Genomic DNA, 12,015 nt, shown 5'->3' on the forward strand with positions numbered 1-12,015 from the left:
TCTCCTATTATTATTATTATAATGATGATTAGAAGACCTCTCTCTATATATTTTTTTAATTGTACAATCTACTTGTTTCAGATGTACTTGTATGATGGGACAGTAGGTGTTGATGGAACATTAGCTTATGTGTCACAACAAGCATGGATATTTCATGGAAATGTTAGGCAGAATATATTATTTGGAGAAGAATACAATGAAGAAAGGTAATTATTGAAATATTGAAATCTTACCAATACTTATTTACTCTAAGGATAAGCTTCCATATTTGACAGATGAGTTTACATACATGTATACACACACACACCCCTTGTCTTCTATTGTATGTTCCCTTTTGTGACTAGGGCCCAAAGACTCTGAACATGTAGTTTCCCTCACTCTACTTGATCCCATGACTAACGGGGAGGAAAGGGTATTATTTGACTTTTACCATTGCCTTTATTCTGGTTCATTTCCACTAGAGCACCGATAATTAATCATGGCCCCACACTTAAGTACACCATGGGAGATCACACCTCTGAATTCCAATGCTCCTATCCACACCCAATGAAACTCTGTACTCTGCTGCAACCATCAATGCCAAATATTATCTTCCAAGACATTAACTCCACAACCAGTCATCAGTGACTGCTGAGACAAGATGTATGCAACATTCTCAGTCACAAGATATATAGTATCACCTCTTTGACGCTCCCAGACTCAGTTAGCTTTAGAACTAAAACTTCCAGGTCTCTCTCATATATGGACTTCAGATATTGCCAAATGAAGGATCAGGCTGGTCAGTTATTTTTATATTTCAAATGGCAAATGGACTATTTAAAAAGTTATGTTAAATTAATGTTAGGTTATAAACAGCCATTACTTTTTTTGTGCTGACCTAGACTGCTGGATATTTTCATTTTTCAGGACTGGTATTCACACATTATAATGATGATTAAATCATCACCTTACTCCTGTTGTCATGTACCATGTGTTCAAATTTCAGCTTCAATAGAATGTGACTAAAACTCAGAAGAAAATAAATAAATAACAGAAATATCCCCAGAAATCAAAAGCAGGAGTTCATGAGTTCTCATATTACTAACTGATACAGTGCAGTCAGTGCATATTGCATTTAGTGTTGTGAGACTATTTAAAAGTTTTTTTTAATTAGTTATAAACAACTAGGAAATGTATGGAATTCACTTTCTCCATTGGTGTTGAGTCTTTGCTCTCTACGCAACATTAAGACTAAGAGAAAACCACAGTGGCAGAGTGGGGGTCCAAATAACCATATTTGCTACCTATAATCAAACATGCAAGGTCTAGTACATACATATGCTGCTGATGTGTTAGGTGTCTCCTGCAGTAGAAGACAGGCAGGCCCACTAGGGCCCCCTTCCAACTATTTAAGGGGATACCAACCAATTGGTCTGTCAGTATTATTCTGTTTATCTTCAGGACATGGTGTAAAGCTCATCTAGTTACTTAGGCCCAAATTTTAAAAGATATTTGGGCACTGCTCCACTCTACCTTGCAAGGCCCTAAATGATTTAGATGGCTAAGTTCCATTCACAAAGTCAATTGGACTTAGGCTCCAAAGTGCCTAATGGCCAGTTTTTTGAAGGTATTTAGGTGCCTAAAGATGCAGATAGATGCCAAGTAGGATTTTCAAAAGCACCTAACTGCCTAACTTCCACTGAAATCATGCCTGGCCTAGACACTTTTGAAAATGGAATTTAGACCCCGCATTGGTGAGCAGAGCAATACCTAAATACCTTTAAAAATCTGGGCCTCAGAACTCATTTGTGCCTTAAAGGCACAGCTCTTCCTGGCATGAGTGGGAGGTGCACCATTCCAGGGGAAGCACTAGGAAACATTCTGCCTTAGTGAAGTAGAATGCCTTCTAGCACTTCTGATGTGCAAGGGGAATACACCCTTCTGTGAGTGCAGCATATTCCCCAGTACCCACTGGTCCTACACTATGAGCTCGTGATATGGACAAGGCCAAGTTTTCACATCTTTTTTCAGGGCCGACTCACAACATTTTGGCACCTGTGCAGGGGAGCTCAAATGACTCCCCCATGCCCCCTTGCTTGGGCCAAAACTTTGAAAGGTCTCAATTCTGCCTTCTTCCTGTTCTACTCCTCTCATGGTACTGCTCTGCTATCTACCCCAATAGAGGAGAACTAACAACTTAAAATGCCTTGTTCAAAAATTTTAACTAACACTTAACTTTCAAACGCCTGAACAGCAAATGTAACTTTTCTTGTCTGCATAGTAAACACTGGCATTTTTATCTGTTTGCATAATCAATCAAAGTGGTACTTTTCGTGTCTTCTTGGTTGCAAAGATTTGAACTGCTTCCTGCTGAACGTCCACAGTCTGGGCCAGCTCATGCTCTATTGATATGGTTGCAAGGCCGACCAGTCTCTCCTGTGTCAGTGTGGAGCGTAGATGTGTTTTTATTAACTTCAGCTTGGAGAAGCTGCATTCTCCACTGGCAGCTGTTACAGGAAGTGTTAGAAGTAAGAGCAGCAAAAGCATTTGGAAAGAGGGTGGTCATCTTATTTGTGCACATATATTCCAGAACAGCCTTTGGAGTTGATCTTGCTGAAATGTATCTCGAAAGGCCTTTTAGTTCATCACCTAAATCACTCGCATCAATATCACACATGTCATCATATGTCAACATTGTCTCTAGTGCCCTGCATTGCTGGTATAGGTCTTCTTCAGGTATAGTGAGGAGTTTTGGAATATCATATAACATCCCAAATATACTGCTGTGTTCCTTGAGCTACATGAAACATTCTTCAACTGACTGTAGTGCACAGTCTAGCACCTGGTTAAAGAATTCAACTTTGAGTTGTTGTTTGGGGTCTCTTATGGGATTATCCTGTGCCTCGTAATCAAAATGTCGTCTTCTTCGGTGACTCTTGTATTCTAGAATGGGTGGGAAAATAGCTTCAGTGTGAAGTTCCTCTGCCAACTTCTGTGCACTCTTCAGAATGTTTTAAATCCCTCATCTGACCGGTAAGACTCTAGGTATGACTTTGCTTTGTCCATTTGTTCCATTGCTCTAGATATATCAAGGTCAACACCTTGGACTCTCTTGCTTACAACATTTATTTCAAACAGTATGTCATGCTGTAACACTAAGCCACAAAGAAATTTGAAGTTATGTATGTTTCTGGTGATTCCATTTCCCTCTGCCACTGTTCTCCCATAAACAGTTCCTGCCATAGCATTATCCTCCATAATGGCAACTATGGCATCATCCATCTTCCCAATTTGGTGTTTGACATTTATTGCCTCTACTCAACTTTCCCATCATGTGGCACTCAATGGTTTCAATGTCAGAGAGGATGTTCCCAGATGTTGCATCAAAATTTGCCATCGATGAATTGATGCAGAGAAAAATACATAGATGCTTTGAATTACATTAAAAAATTCAGCAGCCTCACTAGAAGCTGATGCTGCATCACTGACCACCAAGTTCAATGAATGAGAACTTCATGGGACAAAAAAAGCTCGAGGGTTTAATTCTCGAATCCGTGTCTGCACTCCTCTGTTCTTTCCTCTCATGTTGGCGCCATTATCGTAGCCCTGACCTCTGATGTCAGCTATCGCAATTCCCCTATCTTCCAGCTTTTTAAGAAGCACATTTGTCTTACCAGCCCTGCAGTATTATCAATGTCAATAAATTCTAGAAAATGCTCTCTGACAGTCACCATTGCAGGGACATTTTCACTAGGTTCTGTTGTTGTTACAAAATGCACCATTAAAGTCATTTGTTCCGTATGGCTGATGTCAGGTGTGCAGTCCAGAATAACAGCGTAGTATCTTGTTGACTTCAGATCTGCCACAATCTTCTGTTTTACTTTTGTTGCCAGTAACTGTATGATCTCATTTTGAATTGTTTTTCCAAGGTAGTGGCGTGTGTAAATTTCTTGGGTGGTGACTCTTCTTAGATGCTTCTGGAGTACAGCATCAAACTTGGCCATCAGCTCCACAATTTTAAGGAAGTTTCCATTGTTTGGCACATATAACTGATCTGAAGTGCCATGCAGTGCTAGCTTTTGGGTAGCAAGCATTCTCACAATGGCAATGAGCCTTTTCAGAACATTTTGCCAGTAAAGAGCCTCTGATACAATCTTCTCTTGATGCTGATCATCTATGGTGGCCTTTAACCATAGTCTCATCTCAAGCTTTTTCCACCTATGGAATGCTCTCTGATGATTTGCTGTCTTCTCATGGCATGCCAGACTTCTAGCCAGATTTTACAGTCCTTTGTTCCTGTAGAACCCAATGTGGCTGGAACATTAGACTGGAAGAGTTTGCAACAAAAACAGTATGCAGCATTCTGGGTTTTTGAGTACATAAGCCACGGCCTCTCCACTTTGTCACCACTGGGGATTTCACACCAGTAATGTGTTGGATGGAAACTTCTATTTTCATTGTCCTTGGGGAACATTTTCACTCACCAGCCTGGGGAATCATCAGCCATGCCCAAATCAGCTTTTAGCCCTTTTCTCCTGGTTCCATTTTTTTGTCCAAACAAGTCACAAAAGGAAAACAAAACTTCCAGCTGTGGCTTTCTACCCAACCACAATTAGCAGGGCTTCCCTCCGGGAGTATCCCTTCCTCTGGGACTACTGTAGTATGCTGTCCCTTCCTGCAGATTCTCTCAGCTGTCCCACTGTTCTTGCAGCTCCTTAATAGGGAACACCTGTTTCCTTCACAGCTGCATTTAAATAGTGAACATGGCTGGCTGCCTCAGGCCCTTAAAGGGGCAGGACAACCTGTTACACACCTGATGCACATGCCTCTCTCCTTTGTATTCACATGGGCCACACATATCACACAACAGGTCACTTTAATATGTGAGAGGAGGCTTTTTAAATCTAAAATGGGAACAAATTAACTAAATTAGGAGACTTCAAACCAAAGAAATATGGGAAAATGTAGAAAATAAAGAGCTCCTGTAAATATCCATAAACTTTCCTCTGCATTCCTGCTACTTATTAATGCAGCATTGCATAAAACCAGCAAGTTCCTGTCCCTAAGCACTAACAAAAGCTACCTCTGTATTGCTAATAACTCTAGTTCCAACCTTGTTCCGCCATACTTTTATGGACAATAGATTGAGAATCCCTGTGCTTATTTTTTTTTTAAAAAGGACTTGTTCAAGTGTCTAACCTGCCAAATCTGGCTAGATGCTGGTGAGCAGCCAGGCTTCTCAGATGTTCATTTTGCTCAATACCTGCTATTGTCGTCAACCTGCCAATTTGTGAAGTTGAGCCATGTGGGAAATGGAACGAATTTGCCTGTCTATACATTTCAGATAAATGTTTCCGTTAGACATCCCAGACATATGGTTTGTATTTAAAAATTCAAGAAGTTACTTTCCTTAAATAGTTTAGTAGCTATTTTATCAAAACATAGACATAGGAATATCAGAAAAAGACATTTAATAGCCATTTCTTATGGCATTCATATATTACAGCAATTTTTGAAGCAGCATATCAAGTTCTATGGTTCTTCTTAAACTCCATTTATCAGTTTCTGAAAATGGCTCCAAAGAATACTGGTTTTAGATTATGAAGAGTTACATGTAGTTAAAAGGCAATAAGTATTCTAAGAATATACACAAATTAAACAAAAAAAACCCTTCTTTTGCCATTAGTTAAGATCAATAAACTAAACCATAAAATCATAAACAAGTACAGGGTTAAAGACTAAAAAGGATTAAAAGATTATGAAGTCAAGTACTCCCAAGTTTGGAAATGCCAGATCGATTGTTGCCCATGCAACCTTTAATTCAGCCCCCTGTACTATTTAAGTAAAGCACTTACATATTAGCTTTATCTGGTTGCCATTCTTATCTTTGTGAAGTTCCATATTTCAACACTCAATACCATGTTGACCGATATATTGAAAGGAATTAAATTAAACTGTAGTCAGAACATGTTTTTTGGTAATTAAACTTCAGTTTTACTACAACTTCTAAATGACTGTTTTAATTGTCTGACAGTGAAAAATGAGTAGGGATTCAGACCTATAATTTCCCATGTTTTTTAAAAAGCTGGAGGTATTCATAAAGTCTCAACCTCCAATTTGAAAGAAGCATGTAAACAATATACATGAAAAGTAATTTTGTATCTGAGAAAAGTAATAATTACCCTTTGAAAATAAACAGTGGAACTTGCCACAGGACAAGTCCAAAAGAGCACAGTCAGCTTTCATTCCGGTTCCTCCTGGGCTCCTTCACTGTAATAATGTCATAGTTGTCTGAGGTAAATCAGTTATCACAGGCAGCAGTTGCCATGACAACTAAGGCACTAGTGACTCTCCTCAAGTATGCAATTGAACTGGAGGGAGTGAGTGATGAATGGCTGATTACTGCTGATGTCACAATGTTACTGCTCAGGCACCATCAGGGTGCAGCAAATGTGCACTACGTGGGGAAGAAAAACAGGATTTCTGGTGTTTGTTTCTCCAAATTTCCTAAGAAACCAGCATACAAACACAAAATACAAATTGGAGATTGTTTCACATACATATGAATTAGTAGCTGAAATTTGGTTCTAATTCCACATGGCATGTTCAGGGCCGTCCTTAGGATTTATGGTGCCCTAGACAGGATTATTAAACTGGTGCCCCTGTGCCTGTCTTGCTCTTAGCAACACAAACATAAGCTTACACTATTGGAAAATTTGCCACATGCATGTTATTAAAACCAGTTTAACTTAATTAAGCACACTATAGTGCTGATGGACTAGCACTAAAGAAGTAGCACTATAGAAAAAATTCTGATTTGACAGAAGGATGCAAATAATATAATTTTTTAAATTTGTCAACATTTCATTGGAAATTTATATGAAGAGGTATTGAAACAAGGATTAGTTTTTAATTAAAAGCAATCTTTCTGGCTTTTTTGGCTGCAAAATCAGTAATAGTGTCATTGTATGACAAAGATAAAGTGATGTCTTGTTTGATTGCAAGAATAGCAAGACCAGTCAAGTGTTCCTGACTCCTTCTAGAGTGGAGATAGTTTTTAATGAGCTTTAGTTTGGAGAAACTCCGTTCTCCTGATGCTACTGTTACAGGAATTGTCAGTAGAATACGAGTGGCAACGTACACATTAGGATAGATATCAACAAGTTTGCTGGTATGAGTAAACTGTACAATGTCCATTATCGATTTTGCATGTGGCAACATTGATGACAGTGTCATCAATTCTTCATACAGTTCAAGTCCATTTAAATCAAAACGATCGCCATGCTTCAGGAGGCTCTCTAGGTCAGGGGTCCACAACGCGGTGCCTGCGGGTGCTATGGTGCCCGCAGGGGCCTCTCAGTGCACCTGCGTACTGGCTGGCGGACGAGCATCCGCCAAAATGCCGCCAAATTGCCGCCGATAAGCAGCGTCATCCAGAGGCGTCGCCGCTGAAATGCCACCGAATTTCGGCGGATGCTCGTCCACTGCCACGGTCCTTCGTCTGGCACCTGCCAGACAAAAAAGGTTGGGGGATCACTGCTCTAGGTTCTTGCACTTTGTCATTAGTTGCTCTTGTTTTCCTATTTCGTTGAATTTAGTCCTGCTCAGCCTGCTACCAGCTGAGTGAATGGAACCCCAGGCCGACAGCAGGTTGAGTGGCTCAGCCAGGGTATCAGCCGCCAGCCTGCTCAGCCTGCTGCCAGCCTGGGGTTCCTTGGGGGTCCCCAGGCCAGCAGTGGGTGCTGAGTGGGGCTGGCGGCCGGGACCCCGAGTGGCAATGGGGCAGCAGCCAGAACCCCAGAGCAGCGGAGGGCTGAGCCGCTCAGCCCGCCGCTGCGTGCCATCGAAAATCAGCTCGCGTGCCACCTTTGGCACGTGTGCTGTAGGTTGCTGTCCCTGCTCTATACATTAGTAAGGAGATGAGCATATTACAGTTGTTGGAGGGCTCTATTTAGCAGTAACAAGGCTATAGGAAGGTCAGTCAACATTTTTTGTTTCTCTGATGAAAATTGGCCCACTCCCTTCCCCATACCAAACTTGTCACAAATAATTGCCAACAACTTAATTTTCTGTTTTTGGCTGATATTGATTTTTAAAAAAATATATTGAAATTGAATTCAGGGTTGTTAGCAAGCTCTTTTGGCAAACAAATTTGTTAAATGACAATCTAAATGGCAACGCAGTACTGCTTTCATGCTTGGCTCACCCTGCAGCCTGCTGGTCCAACAGCTACAGTAGAGGAGGAGATAGGTGGAAAACTGCAGGACCCCAAAATCCACCTCTTGGGGTGCAGAGTGGCGGCAGCAGCAGCAAACCCTCATCTCCGATCATACACCAATGGGCACCACCACCAGCCCAATGACCATGGTGAAGTTAGCACAGCATCTGATCTCAGGGACGGGGCACCCATGGAGCCACAGCAGCACATCCTGCCCTGTGCAGCTCCCCCTGGATGAGATGGATCACTGCCAGCCCGGGGGAGAGACGCGCTCCCCAGCTAGGGTGACCAGATGTCTTAATTTTATAGGGCCAGTCCCGATATTTGGGGCTTTTTCTTTTTCTTATATAGGTGCCAATTACCCCCACCTAGGGTGACCAGACAGCAAATGTGAAAAATCGGGACGGGCTGGGGGGGAAATAGGAACCTATATAAGAAAAAGACCCAAAAATCAGGACTGTCCCTATAAAATCGGGACATCTGGTCACCCTACAGGTGAGTTCCTTCCCCAACCCCTTCCCAGAAACCTCAGCAGCCAATCCCCTCCCTCAGACTGTGCTGCATTCGGCTCTCTCTAGGACCCAGCAGCCTGCTCTTACATGCTCCACTGCTTCCTGTCTGTCTGGGCTCACAGCAGAGCAGTGCCCCCAGACCTAGTGGTGCCCTAGGCGGCTGCCTGTTCTGCCTATGGCTAAGGACGGCCCTGGGCATGTTTACAATAAAGGGTTCTGAAAAAAGGTGAGACAGTGAGGTATAGGCCCTGTAAAACAACATTGGGATGCAACAACTGCAAGACCTTAATACAGTAGGTATTTTCTTCCAGGAGAACCAGAAGATTCTGAACATATAGCTGCTACATAAATTTGGTAGGAACCAAATAATGTTTTATAAGGCTTTTGGTGCAACTGATATGGAATAATGCTCACAGAAACAGGGCTGATAAATGAAATGTTAGTCATTCTATGCAAAATATGGAATGAAAGTAGAGCATAAGATTAATATTTGCAATATAATCTTACAGTAGTAAAAGAACAATTCCTTTTAATATCTGAGACCAGTTCTGGTAGGTAGACACCTAGCCCATCCTCTCCAGAAAGAAGAAATTTTGCATGTGTTGGTTGTATATAAGATTGCACTTTATCCTTCTTGTTTTACAGTACAAAGTTTTAAACATTCAGAACCTGACTTTCATTTACACTAAGGCCCCTTTACACTGCAGTGTAAAGGTGCCCTAAAGTGGCCATCAATGCAAACTTATGCCCTTTTAGATTGTAAACTCTTCAGGGCAGGGACCATGTCCTTATTATGTTTGTACACAGCTGAGCACAATGGGGTAGAGCCTCTGGGTGCCACACAATTCAAATACATTATAATACTACTAATAAAGTAAGGCCTCTTTACACTGACAAAGAGGTGTGAAGACCCTTTAATGTAAATGAGAATCAGGTTCAGTATTTGGTTGGTCAAAAGGCTCAACATATTGCAAGCAATTGTGATTCAGGGTTGAGAAATCCAAATTAAAGTCTAATCTCAAGTTCCTACATTTTTGGATTTGTATGTGAGGCTGGAATTGCAGATTTGATGCTCTTGGTCTCAATTGGAGGTTGTAGAGTACAACACTGTATATCTGCTCATATGATGATATTGTATAAGAACTTCAAAGGCAACTGTGTCACAGTATGATGTACCTGTAACTTGTACACACAGAAAACAGGAGGGAAAGGGCTGGATCTGAAGGAATGAATGATAGCCATGGTCACTGAATTATTATGGTTCAAATCAATGTATTTGCAACAAAGATGCTAGAGTAATTCAAAATGCATGAGATTTTGTGCTGAAGAAAATAATATATTTTTAAGAATTAAACAATTCTGAACATTAATTCTTTAGGTACAATTATGCAATCAATGTGTGCAGTCTGAAGTCAGATATGGAAACGCTTCCTTATGGAGATTTGACTGAAGTAAGTCTCATTATGCAATCTAGTAAAATATTGGCACATATTATGGAGACCTGTTAAACTCTCCATAGTAAAAAGTTGACAATAGAGTCCCATTATGTCCAATTTTCAACCCACTTTCACTCCGATTTACACCTCCCCCCCCCCCCCCAAAAAAAAAATTCATATTCCACACCAAATCCCAGGCTAGATTTTTTTTTCTGGACATTTGTTTTAAAGTTTTAGAGAAATGGGGATTTCAAAATATTTTTAAAAGACTTATTTCTAGTTCTATGGTTGCAGAAAAGAAATTTTACAAATATGGTCTTTCAAAGATTGCAGACAAGCTGAATACATCTTGGTAGTGTGATTATCCCAAAACCCAACGCTTACAGCCCCACTCTCCTAGGAGTAAAAAAAAAAAAAAAATCTAATTGAGCCCCATCAAACTGCCAAGCTCCTATCCAGCTTCCTCCAACAGCTTCTACAAAGTAGTTCTGTGTTGTCAATTCAAAAATCTGCAACATACTGAAAACCAAAAAAGTGGGGGCAGCATAAAATATTTTTATTTATTAAACTTTTTCATTTTTTTTTATAACAAACCAAACAAGTTCTAGGTGCCAACATATAAAACACTTACAAAAGTATTATATATCACAAAAGAGAAAATACCCCACAGTACTCATATTCCCACATATTAACTGCACTATTCCTTGCACACAAATTTTATGGCCCATATGAAAGCAGAAAAGAGACAAAGAGGACAGGGAAGGACTACAGATTTATCTCCCCCCTCCTTTCATCTAGACCAGCATAAAATAAATGAATTTAATATAAAAATACAGGGGTCACTGTATTCTTTGTATTATTCATATTTGCTTAAATAAAACCCTCTATTTTTAATGTTTAAATGAAGCTGCCATAGAATTTCCAGTCTGTGACACCAGAGTGCTTCTGCACAATCCAGAGATCCAGTTTGCCACAGAGTATACAGGGTGATGGGCAGCAATAATAGCCTAATCTATCTGCTACCATTATATGCATACATATTCCTACTACCTGGGTGAGGAGCACTCTCAACTATCAACCATGCTATCTAGGTGTTGCTCTTGCGGCCTAAACTAAAGTCTGCTGAAGTCAATTGAAAAACTCACCTTGACCTCATCAGGATTTGAATCTGGCCCTAATCTTCAAGAAAACCTTAATGCACATAAAATAATGTTATGCTGCTGCTTAAAGAAAGAAAAGAAAAGAAAAGAAAAGAAAAGAAATAAAAACCCAAGTGACATCTATTTTTTATTAAATGACAAAAAATCAAAGTTGTGTTATAGGAGAAATGTCTGTTTTACGTAAACATTCTTAACACAGCTGATATAACCCTGAAAAGCATTCTCCAGCAGAAAAAGGATGACTGACAATTCTTTGTATGTATTTATTTTACAAATTTCTACTGTGATAGCACTATAATTCAATGCAATAACACCCACCTCTTCAAATACTTTCAATTTGTCTGTGTGGTTTCTAGACTTCCTGTACTGGATCTGTTACCAAGGCTAAAAGATATCTTCTTTGTAGAACATTCTTAGAGCACAATGGCCCCCAAAATATTAAGATTCACCTGTTACTGTTTGTCAACTATCCTGTCAAGCACTATTTGTTAGTAGGCCTTAGAGTCCAATTTGACTTTCTTTTTGTGTTGTGTTCATCAATTGCAGGTCACATTTGTGACAGATTATTCCCAAAATGGGTGAGAATTTACTACTCAGCGCCTTTCGTAACATATCTCTTGTACACTATCCTCTGGAGATCAAGTTGTACATAAATATCTGTGCACCTAGCTCTCAAGTCCTGTAAGGAAAATGGGTTCATGTCCTCACAG

At 40.2% G+C, this 12,015-nt stretch overlaps 2 protein-coding genes across 13 annotated transcripts in view; one reads left to right on the top strand and one right to left on the bottom strand.

Annotated features, from left to right (window-relative positions):
- LONP2 (lon peptidase 2, peroxisomal) overlaps positions 1-12,015 on the bottom strand; it is a 163,666-nt gene that overhangs the window by 131,774 nt on the left and 19,877 nt on the right. For 2 of the 4 annotated variants that reach the window (XM_039503742.1, XM_039503743.1), the window contains exon 1: positions 6,162-6,294. The exons of 1 other annotated variant lie outside the window; for it this stretch is intronic. The gene's annotated coding sequence lies outside the window, so the exon portion shown is untranslated. Of the gene's footprint in view, positions 1-6,161; positions 6,295-12,015 lie in introns of those variants that run through there. One more of the 4 variants, XM_039503744.1, reaches the window with a different exon arrangement.
- Positions 1-12,015, top strand: part of ABCC12 (ATP binding cassette subfamily C member 12) — a 93,220-nt gene that overhangs the window by 35,516 nt on the left and 45,689 nt on the right. For all 9 annotated transcript variants that reach the window (XR_005589069.1, XR_005589070.1, XM_039503726.1 and 6 more), the window contains 2 exons: positions 82-206; positions 10,088-10,160. Coding sequence is in view for 7 of the 9 variants with exons in the window: in XM_039503726.1 (XP_039359660.1) it covers positions 82-206; positions 10,088-10,160 (198 nt within the window). In the remaining 2 variants the exon portion in view is untranslated. The remainder of the gene's footprint in view (positions 1-81; positions 207-10,087; positions 10,161-12,015) is intronic.

This window comes from Mauremys reevesii, linkage group 16 (assembly GCF_016161935.1).
Source record: "Mauremys reevesii isolate NIE-2019 linkage group 16, ASM1616193v1, whole genome shotgun sequence".
Lineage (NCBI taxonomy): Eukaryota > Metazoa > Chordata > Testudines > Geoemydidae > Mauremys > Mauremys reevesii.